This window comes from Dendrobates tinctorius, unplaced genomic scaffold, assembly GCF_039654945.1.
Source record: "Dendrobates tinctorius isolate UK_male_01 unplaced genomic scaffold, ASM3965494v1 ptg000086l, whole genome shotgun sequence".
Lineage (NCBI taxonomy): Eukaryota > Metazoa > Chordata > Amphibia > Anura > Dendrobatidae > Dendrobates > Dendrobates tinctorius.
Window position 1 is genome coordinate 27,851,172 of NW_027361754.1, and position 23,099 is coordinate 27,874,270.

Below are 23,099 nucleotides of genomic sequence, written 5' to 3' on the forward strand. Positions count from 1 at the left end.
GGGTCACTCTGTGCCCCCATGACATGGCAGAGCTGTTAGCAGAATTAGATCAGTTCTGCCATGATCAACATGTGTTACCCTGTAATTCAGCTGCTATTGTGCCCTAAGTAACAATGGAAAATCAAAAGAAAGTCTAATACTCACCCATATGTCAACCTTGGGTCCTTCATACTCTTTTCCTTCAAAAAGTTCTGGTGCTGCATATGGAGGGCTCCCACACCAAGTCTTCAATAATTGCCCTGGAGTAAACCGGTTACTGAAACCAAAATCTGAAGGACGAAAGTTACAAGAGAGTTATGGATGAAAACAAGATGTCGCTCTGCAGGGTATTTAACGCTCTGCGACTACGTATGGCTATGTAGACACACAATCGCAAATGTCACTGCAGAGTCCATCTCCTAAGGGATGGACACTCATGCTATAGTGAAACCAATCCAGATTTGCAGCAGAGGCGCTCCGTGACGAGGCGCTGCAGCAGAGACGCTCCGTGACGAGGCGCTGCAGCAGAGACGCTCCGTGACGAGGCGCTGCAGCAGAGACGCTCCGTGACGAGGCGCTGCAGCAGAGACGCTCCGTGACGAGGCGCTGCAGCAGAGACGCTCCGTGACGAGGCGCTGCAGCAGAGACGCTCCGTGACGAGGCGCTGCAGCAGAGACGCTCCGTGACGAGGCGCTGCAGCAGAGACGCTCCGTGACGAGGCGCTGCAGCAGAGACGCTCCGTGACGAGGCGCTGCAGCAGAGACGCTCCGTGACGAGGCGCTGCAGCAGAGACGCTCCGTGACGAGGCGCTGCAGCAGAGACGCTCCGTGACGAGGCGCTGCAGCAGAGACGCTCCGTGACGTGGCGCTGCAGCAGAGACGCTCCGTGACGTGGCGCTGCAGCAGAGACGCTCCGTGACGTGGCGCTGCAGCAGAGACGCTCCGTGACGAGGCGCTGCAGCAGAGACGCTCCGTGACGAGGCGCTGAAGCAGAGACGCTCCGTGACGAGGCGCTGCAGCAGAGACGCTCCGTGACGAAGCGCTGCAGCAGAGACGCTCCGTGACGAGGCGCTGCAGCAGAGACGCTCCGTGACGAGGCGCTGCAGCAGAGACGCTCCGTGACGAGGCGCTGCAGCAGAGACGCTCCGTGACGAGGCGCTGCAGCAGAGACGCTCCGTGACGTGGCGCTGCAGCAGAGACGCTCCGTGACGTGGCGCTGCAGCAGAGACGCTCCGTGACGAGGCGCTGCAGCAGAGACGCTCCGTGACGAGCTCGTATGTGGATGTATGTGTCTCCACTGCAACAGACTACAGCTGATGATTGCTTTAGTGGCCCCCATACACATTAGATTAAAAATGGCCAAACGTCTAGTGTGTATAGGGGTCTGCAGATCTATCCAGACAGATGATGAGGAGGGTGTCAGGTTTAATTTCATCCAAATAAGGCAGCACTCTGTATAGCATGCAAACATGAAATAGGAAAATTGAATTGCATTACTGCACTGGAAATATGAAAAAGTAGAATGCTTAGCGCATAAATTGGCCAATTCCTGTGTACCTGGCAGTCACGTTAAGGCAATTCTCGTTACTTAATGGCATTAGGTCCCTGGCAACGAGAATCGCCTTATCGTGGCTGCCAGGTACACATGAATTGGCCAATATATGCGCTAAGCATTCTCAATTTTTCACATTTCTAGTACAGTAATGCAATTCAATTTTTATATTTCATGATTGCATGCTATAGCGCTACAGAGTGCTGCCTTATTTGTTCGGTTGTGTTTGAGTTGGCACCTCTAGGTAAGCACCTGTTCAGACATGATTTTTGTTTGGATGAGACGGTCATTTTTTTTTTTTATATAGGATTAATTTCAGCAGGTCACCATTATGTTGTGTGTGTAGCTGAGCCACCACCAGAACAACAGCGGCAGAGAACGCAAGAGTGCTCTCTCTCTCATGCATAAAAAAAAAGGGGGGGGAGGTCAGGAGAGATCGCTCCCAGCTGTGTAGGGGGATCTCAACTGCAACCAAAGTATGCAATGAGATTAATGAAGAAAGCCTCCTAAAATCATACACCATCAGTTCACCACCTAAAAATGCACCTGTTCCACACCTTGTAAAAATATCCGGGTCAAACAAACGGAAAATTTATGATCTTACTCGGACTGGGATTGGTCCAGGTGGGGGATGCTGGCCATTAAAAACAGACAGGACTGTGAGTGAAGCGAAGCGAGGGATTTGTTTGAGACAAACAAGGCTCAGAAAAAGTGTATAATGTTCACATCCGAGGTCTGAAGCAGAAAAACAAGCAGCGGTCCTGACAGTACATCAGCATTTCCATCCTACTCATCAGATGACTGTGCTCAGCCGCTGCCAAAGCAAACAGCAGATGGGAGGATCGGCAGCGTCTCCGGAGCAGCGCTCAGCCGCAGGATTCCCAGGAACAGTCACTTCCCTCATAATCTACTATACAGAAGACGTGGCCAGGCCACGAACTGCCAGTATGAGCCGCTCTAACGCCCGCCACGGCCAATCCCTGGTGATCACATCTAGAAGCAAAAAAGGGGGTCTGTTTTTGTGCAGAGAAAAGGTGCAGCTCTTGCTGAAGAATTCTGCCGCTCGGCCTTATTCACTTGAATGCACTAAACTGCAATACCAAACACAACCCATAGGTAAGGGTGGCATTGTTTCTCAAGTAAAAAAAAAAAAAAAAAAACTAAATATCTTTGGTAATTCATTTAAGCAGATGGTGATAAAATGAAGCCCTGTATCAGTACAGCTCAAAATAATACCACACCAATCTCAGAACCACCAGGGGCTGACATGAAAAACAGCCAGGCAAAAGTCCCACATAAAAGGGGTACAAGGAGAATGTGAACCTCCACCTCCTCCACACCCACCTCTGCTTGATTGACAAGTCTCCCACCTATGCGCTCGGGTAAGTAATAAAATGCAGCCGTGAGGTAAGTGGGTTGAAGGCCATCGCTCAGCCTTCCCTGTGGAGCTGTGGCCCCTTCCTACAGTGACATCACCCCCACACCACCACCACCCTCATCCTCAGCACATGACTGTCAGGATCCAGGACCACCATCTGCCCAAACATATGAGCCACGATTTACCCTTGTTGTTCTGCACCTGTAGAGTAATAGGTGACACACAATCATCAGATCTAGGGACAGGTAACCACACGTCGAGTTCCTGTAGTATTCATCAGTACTCTCCGAATCCTCAGCCCCAACATTTCTATTATTCCCCCTGGAACTTGTCGCATAGACACAAGACAGGCGTGTGTAAAGTCTTGGAGTTTCCTCAAAATCACAAATAGGAAACATAGCAAGGGCTTGTAAAAATAACTTTGCAATTAACCTCTTACTAAAATTCCTCTCAACTGTCAGGAACAGAGAGATCTTTACATTTTATAGTTTACTGCTCATTGCTTTGGTTACCAGTTACCGCTGCAGTCTTTCAGAAGTGGCTGATCCATTTGGTAAGGGGTGCAGCGCTTACAAGTTCTTTGCATTACAGATTGTAAAGCTTGGTGGATTGCTAGATGTCGTCAACTTCAGTAACACTTTGTTCCTCCGATGCTGCAAAGCTGATGCCGACGGTCCAATCTGTCAATCGTCAGGAGCTCTCTGCCCCCAGACAAGCAGGAAGTCAGGAAGCAGAGGCACGCTCCTGATGATTGGGCGATTCATACAGGTTCACCATGGTTCTGATCGTCGCCCTTTGTGAAAACTGAGCAATGTCGGTGCGGTCTGTAAATGCAGTCGAGAGGAGGGCAGCCATATTTCATTGTGATATTTGGTCACTCACCAGCAATCTTGATATTGAGGTTTGCATCAAGCAATAAATTCTCAGCCTTCAGATCTCGGTGCACGATATTCCTACAGTGACAGAAGTGAACAGCAGCGACAATCTGCTTAAATTTCTTGCGCGCTTCTTTCTCTGCCATCCGCCCGTGAGCCACAAGGTGATCTGCAATGCAAAAAAGAACGGTCAGGTGATGGAGAGCAAATAATTACTATCCTGCATGATCAGCAGGTGTTGTGCACCTCTTATTCTAAAGATCAGGACACGGGCAACGCGCATCATCGGCAGTGTGAATCACCGTGCATTGCCTATGCGTTAGTGCATGACTAGGGATAACCCTGCAGTAACAGTAAGAAAATCTTAGGCTGAAGTTCTACTTTGGCACTGGCCATAAGTGTGGAAGGATCCAACGTCACATCACATCTATAGACAGTCAATGAGGCTGTGATGCCACCGGCGACATGCCAAAATGAGACTATCACACTGTTGGATTATTGGTTGCAGGTAACGGCAATGCTGACCCCTAGGGGCCAAAAGTGCGTGCTACACTGTCTGAAAAATCATCACTTAATAGGAGTAATTAGAAAAGTAATTAAACAAGGAGACTGCAGCCTAAAAGTGCATGAGAGCGTCTCCACACAGGAGGGATATTGTCGGCAGCACATTCTCTGCTTAAATGAGGAGCTGAGCTGCCAACAATGATTTTAGAGTAGGATGAGTTGTCCAACAAACGATTGATGGTTTTGGCCGATTGCTGCCATGATTACAAGGGTCAAAGATCAGAAGTGAGCATTAGTATAGATGAGCTACATTTCTTAAAAAAAAAAAAAAAGTCTATGCTGTGCGGATCTGCTGACGTACACTGCTCAAAAAAAATAAAGGGAACACTTAAACAACAGAATATAACTCCAAGTAAATCAAACTTCTGTGGAATAAAACTGTCCACTTAGGAAGCAACAGTGATTGACAATCAATTTCACATGCTGTTGTGCAAATGGAATAGAAAACAGATGGAAATTATTGGCAATTATCAAGACACCCTCAATAAAGGAGTGGTTCTGCAGGTGGGGACCACAGACCACATCTCAGGACCAATGCTTTCTGGCTGATGTTTTGGTCACTTTTGAATGTTGGTTGTGCTTTCACACTCGTGGTAGCATGAGATGGACTCTAAAACCCACACAAGTGGCTCAGGAAGTGCAGCTCATCCAGGATGGCACATCAGTGTGAGCTGTGGCAAGAAGGTTTTCTGTGTCTGTCAGCGTAGTGTCCAGAGGCTGGAGGCGCTACCAGGAGACGTGAAGGGGGCTGTAAGAGGGCACCAACCCATCAGCAGGACTGCTACCTCATCCTTTGTGCAAGGAGGAACAGGAGCACTGCCAGAGCCCTGCAAAATGACCACCAGCAGGCCACAAATGTGCATGTGTCTGCACAAACCGTTAGAAACCGACTCCATGAGGATGGTCTGAGTGCCCGACGTCACAGATGGGGGTTGTGCTCACAGCCCAACACCGGGCGGCTCTCCAAAGAAATGCCACCCCACACCATTACTGACCCACTGCCAAAGTGGTCATGCTGAAGGATGTTGCAGGCAGCAGATCGCTCTCCACGGCGTCTCCAGACTCTGTCACGTCTGTCACATGTGCTCAGTGTGAACCTGCTTTCATCTGTGAAGAGCACAGGGTGCCAGTGGCGAATTTGCAAATCTTGGTGTTCTGTGGCAAATGCCAAGCATCCTGCACAGTGTTGGGCTGTGAGCACAACACCGATCTGTGGACGTCGCGCACTCAGTCCATTCTCATGGAGTCGGTTTCTAACTGTTTGTGCAGACACATGCACAATTGTGGCCTGCTGGAGGTCGTTTTGCAGGGCTCTGGCAGTGCTCCTCATGTTCCTCCTTGCACAAAGGTGGAGGTAGCGGTCCTGCTGCTGGGTTGTTGCCCTCCTACGGCCCCCTCCACGTCTCCTGGTGTGCTGGCCTGTGTCCTGGTATCGCCTCCAGCCTCTGGACACAGCAGACCTTCTTGCCACACTTTGCATTATGTGCCATCCTGGAAGAGCTGCACTTCATGAGCCAGTTGTGTGGGTTGTAGAGTCCATCTCATGCTACCACAAGTGAGAAAGCACAACCAACATTCAAAAGTGACCTAAACATCAGCCAGAAAGCATTGGTACTGAGATGTGGTCTGTGGTCCCCACCTGCAGAACCACTCCTTTATTGAGGGTGTCTTGATAATTGAGAAATAATTTCCATCAGTTGTCTATTCCATTTGCACAACAGCATGTGAAATTGATTGTCAATCAGTGTTGCTTCCCAAGTGGACAGTTTGATTTCACAGAAGTTTTATTTACTTGGCGTTATGTTCTGTTATTTAAGTGTTCCCTATATTTTTTGAGCAGTGTATATATAGTCCCAGGCATGTCACAGCATATACAGTGGAAAATGGGCCAATGCAAACGTCTGTGCACCCTTGGAGATTTTGTACTCAGATAACCTTGACCAAGGGTTCAGACTTTAATTAGACTGTTAGGTTTATGGCTTGTTTGCCATCATCATTATGAAAGGCTAAGTGATGCAAATTTCCCAGCTTTATAAAAACCAAGCCTCCTCTAACCTCGTGCCAAAAACAACAGCCATGGACTCTTCTAAGTAGCTGCCTAGCTCTCTGAAAATGGTGGATGCCCACAAAGGAGGAGAAGGCTATAAGAAGATAGAAAAGTATTTTGAAGTTGCCCTTTCCTCAGTTCAAAATGTAATTAAGAAATGGCAGATAACAGGAACAGTGGAGGTCAAGATAAGGTCTAAAGACCAAGCAAAATTTCAGTGAGAGATACTCGTAGGATTGCTAGAGAGGAAAATCAGAAGCCCCGCTTGACAGCAAAAGACCTTGAGAAAGATTTAGCAGACACTGGAGTTGTGGTACATTGTTCTACTGTTCAGAGACAAATGCACTAATATGGCCTTCATGGAAAAGTCATCAGAAGAAAACCTCTCCTGCATCCTCACCATAAAATTCAGCGTCAGAAGTATGCAAAACAACATCTAAACCAGCCTGATGTATTATGGAAACAAGTCCTGTGGACCGATTGGGTTAAAACAGAACTCTTTGGCCACAACGATCAAAAGTATGTGTGGAGAAAAAGGGCACAGAATTTCAGGAAAAGAATATCTCGCCAACCATTAAGCACGGGGGTGGATCAATCATGCTTTGGGGTTGCATTGTAGCCAATGGCACAGGGAAAGGGAAGAATGGATTCAAGGAAATTTCAACAAATTTTTGATGCAAACATAACACCATCTGTAAAAGAGCTGAAGGTGAAAAAAGGATGGCTTCTACAAATTATTTATTATTATAGCGCCATTTATTCCATGGCGCTTTACATGTGAGGAGGGGTATACATAATACATACAAGTAAAGTAATCTTAAATAATACAAGTCACGACTGGTACAGGATGAGAGGACCCTGCCCACGAGGGCTCACAATCTACAAGTGAATAATGATCCTGAACACACATCAAAATCCACAATAGACGACACCAAAAGGGGCAAGCTGAAGGTTTTACAATGGCCCTTACAGTCCCCTCATCTGACCATTATTGAAAATCTGTGGCTAGCCATCAAAATAGCAGAGGATACAGAATGGCCCAGGAATCTCACAGAACTGGAGGAATTCTCCAAGGAAGAATGGATGAAAATCCCTCAAACAAGAACTGAAAGACGTATGTATGTATGTATGTATGTGTATATATATATATATATATATATATATATATACACACACACACAATATATATACAGTTAGGTTCATATATATTTGGACAGAGACAACATTTTTCTATTTTTGGTTCTAGACATTACCACAATAAATTTTAAACAAAACAATTCAGATGCAGTTGAAGCTCAGACGTCTGGCTTTCATTTGAGGGTATCCACATTAAAATTGGATGAAGGGTTTAGGCGTTTCAGCTCCTTAACTTATGCCACCCTGTTTTTAAAGGGACCAAAAGTAATTGGACAATTGACTCCAAGGCTATTTCATGGACAGGTATGGGCAATCCCTTTGTTATGTCATTCTCAATTAAGCAGATAAAAGGCCTGGAGTTGATTTGAGGTGTGGTGCTTGCATTTGGAAGGTTTTGCTGTGAAGGAAACATGTGGTCAAAGGAACTCTCCATGCAGGTGAAACAAGCCATCCTTAAGCTGTAAAAACATAAAAAACCGATCAGAGAAATTGCTACAACATAAGGAGTGGCAAAATCTACAGTTTGGTACATCCTGAGAAAGAAAGAAAAAGCATTGGTGAACTCATCAATGCAAAAAGACCTGGGCGCCCACGGAAGACAACAGTGGTGGATGATCGCAGAATAATCTCCATGGTGAAGAGAAACCCCTTCACAACAGCCAACCAAGTGAACAACACTCTCCGGGAGGTAGGCGTATCAATATCCAAATCAATCATAAAGAGAAGACTGCATGAAAGTAAATATAGAGGGTTCACTGTACAGTGCAAGCCACTCATAAGCATCAAGAATAAAAAGGCTAGACTGGACTTTGCTAAAAAAACATCTAAAAAAGCCAGCACAGTTCTGGAAGAACATTCTTTGGACAGATGAAACCAAGATCAACCTCTACCAGAATGATGGAAAGAGAAAAGTATGGTGAAGGCGTGGTACAGCTCATGATCCAAAGCATACCATATCATCTGTAAAACACGGCGGAGGCAGTGTGATGGCTTGGGCATGCATGGCTGCCAGTGGCACTGGGTCACTAGTGTTTATTGATGATGCGACTCGGGACAGAAGCAGCCGAATGAATTCTGAGGTACTCAGAGCCATACTGTGTGCTCAGATCCAGCCAAATGCAGCCAAACTGATTGGTCATCGTTTCATACTACAGATGGACAATGACACAAAACAAAGCCAAAGCAACCCAGGAGTTTATTAAAGCAAAGAAGTGGAATATTCTTGAATGGCCAAGTCAGTCACCTGATCTCAACCCAATTGAGCATGCATTTCACTTGTTAAAGACTAAACTTCAGACAGAAAGGCCCACAAACAAACAGCAACTGAAAACCACCGCAGTGAAGGCCTGGCAGAGCATTAAAAAGGAGGAAGCACAGCGTCTGGTGATGTCCATGAGTTCAAGACTTCAGGCAGTCATTGCCAACAAAGGGTTTTCAACCAAGTACTAGAAATGAACATTTTATTTACAATTATCTAATCTGTCCAATTACTTTTGGTCCCTTTATAAACAGGGTGGCACATGTTAAGGAGCTGAAACTCCTAAACCCTTCATCCAATTTTAATGTGGATACCCTCAAATGAAAGCTGAAAGTCTGGACTTCAACTGCATCTGAATTGTTTTGTTTAAAATTCATTGTGGTAATGTTTAGAACCAAAATTAGAAAAATGTTGTCTCTGTCCAAATATATATGGACCTAACGGTATATATGTGTGTGCATATATATATATATATATATATATATATATATATATACATATACATACACACACGATTTTTTTTTTCAAAACTTTTACATGTCACTGTAAGCAAATGGTATACACACTAGTGACTTCCACTGCATCAAATAAAAAAAATGGAAAGGAAAAGGGAAAAGGGCAGGCAGAAGGAGGGGGAGCAGGTGGGAAGAGGGGAGGGCAGGAGAAAGGGGCGGGTGGAGAGGAAAGGGGGAGGGCAAAAAGATTGAATATTCCAAGGTATAGTATATGGTATACTATACTCTTGTATACAGTAAAGAGAAAGGAATAACAATAGCACGAACGGAGGACGATTCATTATGAATGTTCTCAATGGGCTGTATAATCTAAAGCATACTTTTTTAAATTCGTTTATTGGACCTCAGAACACAAAGAATGTACAACATACACAATGGCTTATGATAACAAGCAGTATACATAGCACACAAGTTTCTGTCCATTGTAAAATATAATGCAAAGAAATTGCACACTCTTCTAGATAAACAGGTAATATGTACATATCCTTCCAAGCATACATAAGGATAATTGGCTATACATTTTCCAGCATGTGTATCAATCCAATTTCACAAACCTTGTCGTATCATTCAGAAATAAAATCTAACTAAAATTCCCTAAACTACATCTACCACTACATCAACTAGTATCTACTATTTCCGCAGCCTGGTTTCCTATATCGTATTATGTCAAATGTGATGTCTCAGCCTTGCATAGTAAGGTGAGAGGAATTCCACCTCTCCCAAATCTTTTCAAATTTACCCGGGAATCCCCTATTTTGGTACAACGTGCGCTCATATGGAACAATCGAATTTACCAACTCGATCCAAAATCTAAGGGAAGGACATGAACCACCCATCCACCGCAATGCCAGCACCTTCCGTGCCATAAACAGCGTCTCGCGCAGGAAGACCCCAGTATAGCGATCCCAAATCTCCTCCTCCCATACTCCAAACAAGCAGACCAATGGCTCTAGAGCAGGGGTCCCCAACCGCCGGTCCGCGGCCCAGCACCGGGCCGCTGCAGTGCCCTTGCCGGTCCGCGGACACAAGGGGAGCCAGGGGCGGTCAGTGGCATAGCGGGGGCTGGGGCGGCGCGCAGCAGCTCTTAGCGGCGGCCAGGGAGCGATCAAGCAGCTCCGCTGCCTGCAAGAGGGAATAGCAGGAGCGGAGCTGCAAGGACCCGTCCAGCTTCCTGCCCGCCGCCCGCGCTTCCTGTCTCTGACTGACACAGAGAGGAGCGCGGCCGCTGCTGTGTCAGTGCGAGGAAGCACGGGCGGCGGGCAGGTGAGAGGAGAGAGGTGGTGTCTGTGTGTACATGTATGTCTGTGTGTGTGTTGGTCTGTGTTTGTGTAGCCTGGCCCTGGAGGAGATGGGGACATGAGGAGAAGGCCATGAGGGGAGTGATGGGGTGAAGGCAGTGATGGGGAGAAGGGAGTGATGGGGTGAAGGCAATGATGGGGAGAGGGGAGTGATGGGGTGAAGGCAATGATGGAGAGACGGCAGTGATGGGGTGAAGGCAATGATGGGGAGACGGCAGTGATGGGGTGAAGGCAATGATGGGGAGAAGGGAGTGATGGGGTGAAAGCAATGATGGGGAGAAGGGAGTGATGGGGTGAAGGCAATGATGGGGAGAGGGGAGTGATGGGGTGAAGGCAATGATGGTGAGAACGCAATGATGGGGAGACGGCAGTGATGGGGTGAAGGCAATGATGGGGAGAGGGGAGTGATGGGGTGAAGGCAATGATGGGGAGAAGGGAGTGATGGGGTGAAGGCAATGATGGGGAGAAGGCAATGATGGGGAGACGGCAGTGATGGGGTGAAGGCAATGATGGGGAGACAGCAGTGATGGGGAGAAGGCAATGATGGGGAGAAGGGAGTGATGGGGTGAAGGCAATGATGGGGAGAAGGAAGTGATGGGGTGAAGGCAATGATGGGGAGACGGCAGTGATGGGGTGAAGGCAATGATGGGGAGACAGCAGTGATGGGGAGAAGGCAATGATGGGGAGAAGGGAGTGATGGGGTGAAGGCAATGATGGGGAGAGGGGAGTGATGGGGTGAAGGCAATGATGGGGAGAGGGGAGTGATGGGGTGAAGGCAATGATGGGGAGAAGGCAATGATGGGGAGACGGCAGTGATGGGGTGAAGGCAATGATGGGGAGACGGCAGTGATGGGGTGAAGGCAATGATGGGGAGACAGCAGTGATGGGGTGAAGGCAATGATGGGGAGAAGGGAGTGATGGGGAGAAGGCAATGATGGGGAGAAGGGAGTGATGGGGAGAAGGCAATGATGGGGAGACGGCAGTGATGGGGTGAAGGCAATGATGGGGAGACAGCAGTGATGGGGAGAAGGCAATGATGGGGAGAAGGGAGTGATGGGGTGAAGGCAATGATGGGGAGAAGGGGGTGATGGAGCACTTATTCAAAACCTATGGTGAGTTGAGTCACATTATAAATGTTATTTAATTCCAAGTATGCACTGCTACACTACAACCGTGTCCATAGCCCCGCCCCCTTATGACCAAAGCCCCGCCCCTGCCACACCTCCATCCCCGCCCTGCCGGGCCATGGAAGAATGGTCTTGCTTGAAACCGGTCCCCGGTGCAAAAAAGGTTGGGGACCACTGCTCTAGAGGGACAGGGGTTTGCACCAAGGATGTCAGCAGTGTAGTCACCTCTTTCCAGTAATGCAGGATAATGGGGCATTGCCACACCATATGAATAAAATCAGCATCTGGCAAGTGACATCGCATACATTCTGATGATTGAAGCTGACCCATCCTGAAAAGTCGCAGCGGAGTCAAGTATGATTGATTTATTATATATAATTGTATCATTCTGTTATTAACCCCTTCACTACCAAGGGTGGTTTGCACGTTAACTACCAGGCCAATTTTTACAATTCTGACCACTGTCCCTTTATGAGATCATAACTCTGAAACGCTTCCATGGATCCCTGTAATTCTGTCATTGTTTTCTCGTGACATATTGTACTTCATGTTAGTGGTAAAATTTCATTCATATAACTTGCGTTTATTTGTGCGAAAAACGGAAATTTGGCGAAAATTTTGAAAATTCCGCAATTTTCCAACTTTGAATTTTTATGCCCTTAAATCACAGAGATATGTCACACAAAAAAGTTAATAAGTAACATTTCCCACATGTTTACTTTACATCAGCACAATTTTGGAACCAAAATTTTTATTTGTTAGTAAGATATAAGGGTTAAAAGTTGACCAGCGATCTCTCATTTTTGCAACACCATTTTATTTTTACGGACCACATCACATTTGAAGCCACTTTGAGGGGTCTATATGATAGAAAATACCCAAAAGTGACACCATTCTAAAAACTGCACCCCTTAAGGTGCTTAAAACCGCATTCAAGGAGTTTATTAACCCTTCAGGTGCGTCACAGGAAATTTTTGAATATTTAAAAAAAATTAACATTTAACTTTTTTTCACAAAAAAAATTACTTCAGGTTCAATTTTTTTTATTTTACCAAGTGTAACAGGAGAAATTGGACTGCAAAAATTATTGTGCAATTTGTCCTGAGCACGCTGATACCTGATATGTGGGGGGGAACCACTGTTTCGGCGCATGGCAGAGCTCAGAAGGGAAGGAGCTCCGTTTGACTTTTTCAATGCAAAATTGGCTGGAATTCTGATCGGACGCCATGTCGCGTTTGGAGAGCTCCTGATGTACCTAAACAGTGGAAACCACCCACAAGTGACCCCATTTTTGAAACTAGACCCCCTAAGGAACTTAACTAGATATGTGGTGAGAGATTTGAACCCACAAGGGCTTCACAGAAGTTTATAATGTACAGCGGTACAATTAAAAAATCATATTTTTTCCACAAAATGATCTTTTCACCCCCAATTTTTATTTTCCCAAGGGTAACAGGACCCTAAAAGTTATTGTGCAATTTGTCCTGAGTACGCCGATACCCCATATGTGGGTGTAAATGACTATTTGGGCACATGGCAGAGCTCGGAAGGCAAGCAGCGCCATTTGACTTTTTTGGCTGGAATTGAGATCGGACGCCATGTCGCGTTTGGAAAGCCCCTGATGTACCAAAACAGTGGAAACCCCCTACAATTGACACCATTTTGGAAACTAGACCCCCCAAGGAACTTATCTAGATGTGTGGTGAGAACTTTGAACCCCCAAGTGCTTCACAGAAGTTTATAACGCCCAGGCGTGAAAATAAAAAAAAAAAAAAAAATTTTCCCACAAAAATGATATTTTTGCCCCAAAATTTTTATTTTCCTAAGGGCAACAGGAGAAATAGGACCCCAAAAGTTGTTTTGCAAATTGTCCTGAGTAGGCTGATACCCCATATGAGGGGGTAAAACACTGTTTGGGCGCATGGCAGAGCTTGGACGGGAAGGAGCGCCATTTGACTTTTTCAACGCAGAATTGGCTGGAATTGAGATCAGACGCCATGTTGCGTTTGGAGAGCCCCTGATGTGCGCAAATAGTGGAAACCCCCAATTCTAACCCTAACCCTAACGGGAAAATTGAAATAAATACATTTTTATAATTTTAGTATTTTCCCTAACTAAGGGGGTGATAACGGGGGGGTTTGATTTACTATTTATGGCGGTTTTTATGTTTGGCGGCTGTCGCACGCTAAAAGACGCTTTTTATTGTAAAAATAGTTTTTGCATCACCACATATTGAGAGCTATAATTTTTCCATATTTTGACCCACCGAGTCATGTGAGGTCTTATTTTTTGCGGGACGAATTGACGCTTTTATTGGTATCATGTTCGGGCATGTGACATTTTTTGATCGCTTTTTATTTCGTTTTTTGGGACGCAGAATTTACAAAAACCAGCGTTTCATGAATTTCTTTTGGGTGGTGCGTTTACGCCATTCCGGGTGCGGTAAAATTTATAAGGCGGTTTTATTCTTTGGGTCAGTACGGTTACAGCGATACCTCATTTAGGTCATTTTTTTATGTTTTGTCGGTTTTATGCAATGAAAACAATTTTATATAAAAAATAATTATTTTTGCATCGCTTTATTGTGCGAGCTATAACTTTTTTATTTTTTCGCTGATGATGCTGTATGGCGGCTCGTTTTTTGCGGGACAAGATGACGTTTTCAGCGGTACCATGGATATTTATATGCGTCTTTTTTATCGCGCGTTATTGCACTTTTTGTTCGGCGGTATGATAAATCATTTTTTGCTTCGTTTTTTATTTTTTAAGGGGTTCGCTTAAGGGGTTAACTATTGGGACAGTTTTATAGGGCGGTTCGTTACGGACGCAGCGATACCAAATATGTGTACTTTTATTGTTTTTGTTTTTTTTTTATTTCCAAAAAATGAATATATTGGGGAATATTTTTTTTTTTTTTTAATTTATTTAGCGATTTTTTTTTTTAATTATTTTTACACTTTTTTTTTTACTTTATTACAATGTCCCAGGGGGGACATAACTGTCCTGTGACAGATCGCTGATCTGTCACATCACAGATCACTGTGACAGATCAGCGATCTGTCACAGGCACTGCACAGGCTTCATCATGCCTGCACTTTGCAGGCACTGAGGAAGCCAGCTTCCTGCAGGCCCCCGGAGGTCCCCGTCGCCATATTGGATCCGGGGACCTGCAGGAAAGGAGACCCCCGCAGCAGCGCTGCACATTGCGCTGCCGTGGGGGGCTCAGGGAAGCACGGAGGGAGCCCCCTCCCTGCCGATGCTTCCCTTTAACCCCCGGTACACCGCGATCGTGTTTGATCGCGGTGTGCAAGGGGTTAACGTGTCGGGGGCGGTCCGTGACCGCCCCTGACACATTGTGCCAGGTGTCAGCTATGATATTTAGCTGACACTCGGCCGCGATCAGCGGCGCTCACCACGTGGGCGCCGCTGATCGCGATGACGTAACATTGCGTCCATGGTAATTAGGTCCATGGTCACATGGACGGAATATTACGTCAATTGTAGGTAAGGGGTTAATAGTTGGTGATACTCCAATCGGAGATTCCAGAATCTCCTCCCACTCCTCTCTTTGCGCATTAGGGATGAGTCGTTCCCACTTCCTCTCAAAAGAGCCTATGGCCGATTCTGCCCCTACTGATAGCATGTATGTATACAAAGAGGATATGAGACCCTGGGGACCCTGCAAATTAAGGATTCCTATCAGCAGTAAAGATGAAATAGTACGGTCCACACCCCTACCCCTCATATGTGATTGAAGAGCTGATCTCAGCTGCAGATTGCGAAAAAATTGCGATCTCAGAATATCATGTGTGACCTGTAATTGTTCAAAAGACTTTAAGATCCCTTGGTCATACAAGTCTCCCATTGAAGAGACGCCATACTGAATCCAAAAAACGGTGGATGGGTGATTCCGTAACTCCGGAAAATAGTTATTACTCTACAGGGGCATTTCAGCTATAAAAATCTTTAAACCCTATTACATTCTTGATTTGTCTCCATATTAATCGTGCCAGCCGAAGCAGGGGTAGCAGACGTGGGACATTAGTTTTCTCCAATTCCAGGAAACCTAATGGGCAATCTGCTTGTGCAGCGTGAAGCAAGTGACTTTCAGACTTGGGAATGCAATTACCCGGCATCCATCCACTCAAGGCTTTAGCCTGCCCAGCTAAGTACTATAGGAAAAAATCTGGCAACGCCACCCCACCCCACCCCACCTCCCTTCTTAGGTCTTTGTAAAGTGGACAATTTAAGTTTGGGCCTAGTTTTCCCCCATATAAAGGATGTGACCAGGGAGTTGAGATTAACAAAAAAGGACCTGGGCACCGCTACCGCACTATGCTGGAGCAAGTAGCTAAATTTAGGGAGTAATATTTTAATCAGGTTAATGCGTCCAGCCACAGATAATGGTAGCCTACTCCAAGACGCAAATTTAACTTTAACTAGTTCCAGCAGTGGGTGGACATTAAGTTGTAGGTCAAGCGTACTATTGTGAGAGATGTGGATGCCCAAATATTTAAAACTAGATACAGTAGACAGCGAGGAGAGAGCCTCCAGCTGGGGCATGGGAAAGGGGTAACAGGGCAGACTTTTCCCAATTTATATGTAAACCTGAATATTTACTAAATCTATCTATAAGGGATATCACCTGTGGCAAAGTTTCTTCCACATCATTCAAGAATATCACCATGTCATCGGCATATAGGCCTATGGTATCCACCCGACCTGCTATATCTATACCTTGGATGTTAGGGGAGGACCTTATACGTATTGCTAGTGCCTCAATCGCAAGGGCGAAGAGGGCCAGGGAAAGAGGGCAACCCTGACGGGTTCCCCTATGCAATGCGAAAGCCTCAGATAGAGTTATTTATTATAAAACGGGCCTTGGGTTTCATGTATAATACTTAGATCCATGTCATAAATTTATTGCCAAAGCCATACCTTTGCAAGCATGCGGATAGGAAAGGTCACTCAAGAGAGTCAAAAGCCTTAGCAGCATCTAACGATGCCAATGCTCATTTGTTGTCTGGCATTAGGGAGCTATATTGGACTATTGACTGGACTCTTCTGATGTTAATGGAAGTACTTTTACCAGGCATAAAGCCCGTTTGATCAGGATGTATAAGGTTCAATATAATTGAATTCAGTCTAGTAGCTAGAATCTTGGTGAAAATTTTATAGTCCACATTTACTAACGAAATGGGACGATAGGATCCATGTTCCAAAGGGTCCTTCTCCTCCTTCCGAAGCACTATGATTTTAGCCTCATAAAAGGACTCAGGCATAGAATTCCCTTCCCAAATTCCCCGAAATACCTTCACCAAAAGTGGCGTCAATATATCCCGGTACTTCCTATATAATTCAATAGGGAACCCATCAGGTCCAGGGGTCTTCCCAGAAGCCATGTCTGTCATAGCATTTTCTATCTCCTCTGCGGTGAACACAGTGTCCATAAGGGCTCGCTGCTCAGGATCTAATGTGAGGAATGATACATCTGACAAATAGTCTAAACACCCCAAAGTGTCAAAGTCACTTTTAGATTCATATAGTGACCTGTAGTAGTCCTGAAAACAGCCAAGAATCTCCTCGGTCGAAGACACCAATATACCGTCCGCCCCACGAATCTGTAATATTGTGTTAGAGGTGCTATGCTGGCGCACCAGAGGGGCCAAAAATTTGCCCGTCTGGTTCCCCAATTCGAAATAGGACTGACGGGTAAAGAATAGTTTACGCTTAGATTTAGAGTCCACATGTTGAGTATATAACCTCTGGGCAGCCAACCACTCAATCCTGTTCCCACTGCTTTGGTTAGATATATATGTTGCCTCTGCGTCTTTCAGTCGTTGCTCCACCTCGTCATCCTTTCTTGAGGTTACCGCTTAATATAAGAGATCGTGGAGGACAAACAGCCCCTCAGGTATGCCTTAAGGGCATCCCAAAATAAATTAATATCTTGAGGTTCCAGGTGGGACGTGATGAAGCAATGCAACTGATCAATCGCTCTGTCTGGAGGCCCCATCAATTTTAACCAGAAAGGATTCAACTTCCAAGCTATCCCATTGTTTACATGCCCATATTTGAGTTTAAGCATGACCAGACTATGGTCTGAGATCCCCCTACTTCCATGTTCTATTTCAGTCACCCACATTGCCAGACAGCTAGAACCAAATATATAGTCTATGCGTGATAGAGAGCCTTTAGTGGATGAGTGGCAAGTATATTCCCTTGACTCAGGGTGACGCACCCTCCACAAATCCAACCACCCACCACCCCCCATAAATAATAACAACAGGGTTGTAGTCGGTGGAGAGGACCCCCCAGTCACGCCATCATCCAACCTCAATTTATCAAGGCAGTTGTTCATGACCATGTTAAAGTCTCCCATACAAATAACATCCGCATCTGGGTAATGAAGGGCAAAACTCATTGCCTTCTGCAGAATGGACATACGAGCCGGGGGGGGATTCTAAATACATAAGACCACATATTTCCTGGTGTTTATCAATGCATGGACGAAAATAAAATGACCCTCAGGATCCCTCCGAGTCTCCCTCGCTTCCCATCTGACGTCTTTATGTACCAACAGTAAGACCCCTCGAGTAGCTGGTGTGGAATGTATGGGCAGACAATTGTACCCAAGGCTTCTGCAAGCACCGCGCTGTATCCCTAGTCAGATGCGTCTCCACCAAGGTCACAATGTGAGGGTGATAATGTCGGACCTGTGAAAAAACCTTGATCTTTTTTCGAGGAGTTTTTATACCCCTCACATTCCATGTCATACATATCAACTCAGACCCCATATTTTACTCCGCTGAATATGGTGCATAATATTAACCGGGCAAAATTTAGAGACATCACCTAGAGACTGAAATTGTTGTCGACTGCGATTACTACCTAAAAAATACAAAAAACCACTACGGAAAAAAAAAAGTGAACAACAAACAAGGAAGGAACAGAGTCCTGTACTCCCATCACGAAGCAAACAAGGGGATACCATCACAGAGCCCAGTGTCCGGTATTGTTGGTAACTTGGACGCTTTCGAGTAAAGCTCCAATCAGCCGATTAATAGAAAAATACCAACTAGCAAAAGATACGTTAGGATCCCTTTGCAGCAGACTCTTTGTGAGACCGTAGCCACTCCGCCGCCTCTGCTGGATCTGTCAAAAACAAAGTAGAACCCTCGTGGACCACACGGAGCCGGACCGGGTAAATCATCGAGTACATAACATTCCTCTCCCGTAGAGGTCTCGACCTCCGTAAACTGCGCCCGTTGTTTCTGGAGTTCCATAGAGAAGTCTGGGAAAATCGAGATAGTGGCATTGTTGAACTTGATAGGATTATTTTGCCACGCCAGGCGCAGAGCTATGTCTCTATCCCTGCAGTTGAGGAGACGCACCAGAAAAGGTCTAGGTGGGGCTCCACGAGGAAGAGGCCTAGTAGGGACCCTGTGAGCCCTTTCCACCGCAAAGATTGGGGAGAATTCGTCTCCCAAAGTGGTTTTAAGCCAATCTTCTAGGAATTGCTCCGGGTGTTGTCCTTCCGAGCGCTCCGGTAGACCAATAATTCGGATATTATTCCGACGCATTCTATTTTCCAGGTCATCTGCTTTTGCCTCCACGCGTTAGAGCCTGCCACTTTCGTTAGTTTAGCTTCCATGGGTGCGATGGTGTCTTCTACTTGGGATACCCACATCTCCACCTCCGTAATGCGGCCCTTCAGGGCTTGCATGTCTTGTCGGAGGCGTCCCACCTCAGTGTGCACGTCCTCTATCTTCCCAGACAGAGACGTCCTGGTTAAGGAGATGGCCTGCATGAGTTGTTCAGACGCCTGCGTAGGCCTGTTTCACACTTCCGTTTTTTGACGTCAGTCAAAATCCGCCAATTTTAGAAAAAACAGATCCGCCAAAAAAGGGGCGGATCCGTTTTCCCCCCCATAGACTTTCATTAGTGGCGGATCTTGACCGACGGTCGTCCGTCCCATCCGTTTTTTGACGGATCCGCCAAGAGTCTCCCGGGCGGATGAGACGGACCCTGCAACGTTTTTTTTCCTTTACGGTCCTCTATTTTTAAGCGTGCATGCCCGGAAGATTTACTCCGGGAAGCATTTTAACCATGAAATGCCGTTCCGGGAGCGGCGAAAAAATCTCTCTCTCTAAATAAATTTGCTGCACTTTTCATCTTCGGCGGAGGATCCGACGAAATTAGCGTCCGCTGACATCGGTATGTCACATCCTGGAGGCGGATCCGTTAATTTTCGTTTTTGGTGGATAACAGCTGTCCGCCAACAACGGAAGTGTGAAACAGGCCTTAAGGGTTAATTCCTCTTGCTCAATGTCCTCCCCACCCTCAGAGGGACGGTTCTTACGTTGAGCCTGTGAAGGATTATTTTTAAGAGATCTTAAGCCTTCAGCATGGTCTATCCTGGCATATTTCTTCAGCCTTTCAGCCGCCCCAGACCCCTTGGAACGACTCATTTTAATAGCAATAGGGCACAGCCGGATATCAGAGACAGTGCACCCTGGAGTCCCCTGAATCAAGATTATAGACGGAGTAAGATTATCAGATGGTGTCTGCAGGGTCCCAGGAGCAGCACAGACCTGCAGAGTCACACAGGGAGGCAATGTCCAGCTCTAAGCAGCAGACAAGGGCCCTTATAGCCCGGGGAGAGACCCTCAGGACCCCACAGGGACAGCAGTCAGAGAGGGATCCAAGTCCCTACAGTAATGGCGCTGGCAGGCTAGGTGATATAGCAAAAGAGGGGGACGCGGGGTCCAATTTTTCAGGGCACACACCGCTTGCCCCTCACAAGTATTCAGGGTGTCTGCTCACTGTCTGTCAGTGCAGCAGCGAGGGAACCCGGCGCCGCGTCTCACAGGCAGAGCGAGCACCTCCAAGATAGCTGCCACCCCGTGCAAGGCCCCGCTGGCCGCCCCGGTCTTCACCGCTACAAGCCCTCAGGAGTCCAGCCCCGCTCTCTCGCGGGGGTCCACAAGTGCCCCAGAGTCCGGAGAGGCCCGAAAATCAGCAATTGTGCCGCAGAGGTAAGGGTCTGCTGGCCAGATGTTTTCAGGATGGCAGGAGCTCTTGCCAAGCGCGTCCTCACTCCGTCGCTACATAGCCACGCGCCCCCAAAGCATACTTTACCCAACTGATGTTGCTCCACCGCTCTAATCCCTTTGTCCTCCAGAAGTCTTGTTACAAAGGGAAAGTCAAATGCTGCAGCCACAAGATCACCGGGGATGCAGGGCTCAGAGCGGAGCTGAAGGCAAGTATCTATTATTTTATACAGCACATTGGGGATGTTCATATGGGGTTGTTCTCTAGTGGACATCCCCTTTGAGGCTACACAGCCACTATGCCCTCGACAGACATCGCGTGGGTGCAGTATTCACTATACCTTTGTTACACCGCAGCACAATGTCAGTAAAGGGTTGTGTTGTAACTCACAGTTTACTGCAACCACACACAAGTCACAAAAATCTAAATTGCAGAAATGTTCATGGCCTAAGACTACAGGAGGGCGTCTGGGTAAATCTGGTGTATAGAAATCTGCAGATGCCCCTCTTTGAACAGGCTAAGTGCATGGAGGTCTGTAGGCATGGCGGAGGTCTCCTCCCAGCACATCTTGTATCCGGTGCTTTCCTTTATTTTACAGTGCCACATCCTATGCACTGAATATCTGTATATGATTGCATTAGACATCTCACTCAACCAGTCCCTTGTTGCAAAAAAGGTGAAAAATTCAGTGCAAGTCAGTAAAAAGAAATTAAAAAGTATATTTCCTGAACTCGGGGACATTTACACCGTCACGGGACTGAATAACGCACGTTGCTTCAGGGCATAAAACTGGAAGGACCTGATATCTTGGACTCCCAAAATTCCCACATTCGTCAACTAACCGGACCAGAGGCTCCACGTGTCGGTAGCGACATTGTGGCGGCTGTCACATCGAGATGATCACCACCACACCCAGAAGAACCAGGAATTTCCTTGAATCGAAGAGACAGAAACAACCGAAACTAACAGGATGACCAAAACTCTTAGATCAGATCGGGTCCCATCGATCACCAGGACTTGTACCAGGAGATCTTCCCTGGAGATCATTAGATCACGCATACAGCCTCTCACTCCATGCAAGCCTACAACACTAACCAAGACAATAGGGGCACTTTCACTGTATAAATTATTAAAGAGATCTATTAGACCTGATGGGGCCAGGGATCTTACGTTGTGTGTCCATATCAGGACGGCTATATTATCCTGCTTTCAAAATGAGCATTTTATGAGTTTAGATAAAGAATTGAGAGCGCTACTGAGTGCAACTGTATTTAGTCTCCACCCACCCAGCCTGACTGTCAGGTGCAGCTTGTATGGAGTAATGAGAGACCTCAGAAGAGAGGAGGGACTCTGAGGAGCTGCCAACTCGGACTACACTGTGTTCCAAATTATTATGCAAAAAATATTTCCTCCTATTTTCTCTAAATTACCTATATGAATTGCAGTCATTGTTATTTTCCAGTCATCTAATATTCTAGTATAATTGCAATGTTTTTGAACAAACTGCCTATGAAAAAAGTATATTTTTTTAAAATAAGAAACACTCAAAATGCATGTTCCAAATTATTATGCACAGCAGAGTTTTTAACCTTTTTATTTTTAGTTTGAACAAAAAAATGGTCAATTGTGAAATTATAAGCATCAGCTTATTACAAAATGAAATCAAACAGTTTTCAAGTCAAAACTTTATTCTAGGTGATGTTACATTTGCACATAGGACCCCTTGTTCGAAAGAAGCTTCTGAACTCTGTCGTCCATTGAATTTGTCAGTTTTTGGATGGTTTGTGCTTCAATTGTTTTGCATGTGGACAGAATCCCCTCCCAGAGCTGTTGCTTAGATGTGAACTGCCTCCCGCCATCATAGACACTCCTTTTGATGATGTTCCAGAGGTTCTCAATGGGGTTGAGGTCAGGGGAAGATGGTGGCCACACCATAAGTTTGTCCTCTTTTATGCCCATAGCAGCCAGAGATGCAGATGTGTTATTTGCAGCATGAGACGGTGCATTATCATGCATGAAAACGATCTTGCTGCGGAAAGCACGGTTCTTCCTCTTGAACCATGACAGGAAGTGCTGTTTTATAAACTCCACATAGATTATGGAGTTCATCTTTACCCCTTCAGGGATCCTAAAGGGGCCGACAATCTCTCTCCCAATGATTCCAGCCCAAAACATTACTCCACCTCCTCTTTGTTGGCGCCTTAGCCGTGTTTTCATGGGGTGTCCATCAACCAGCCATCCTCCACTCCATCTATCTGGACTATCGAGCGTTGCACGGCACTCATCGATGAACAAAACAGTTTGGAAGTCAGTCTT

General features: G+C 46.1%; 1 protein-coding gene across 1 annotated transcript in view; it reads right to left on the reverse strand.

Annotated features, from left to right (window-relative positions):
* SIK3 (SIK family kinase 3) overlaps nucleotides 1–23,099 on the reverse strand; it is a 146,615-nt gene that overhangs the window by 54,298 nt on the left and 69,218 nt on the right. The window contains exons 4-5 of the mRNA XM_073585214.1: nucleotides 3,791–3,952; nucleotides 145–269 (exon numbers count right to left, since the gene is read on the reverse strand). Coding sequence (XP_073441315.1) covers nucleotides 145–269; nucleotides 3,791–3,952 — 287 coding nt within the window. The remainder of the gene's footprint in view (nucleotides 1–144; nucleotides 270–3,790; nucleotides 3,953–23,099) is intronic.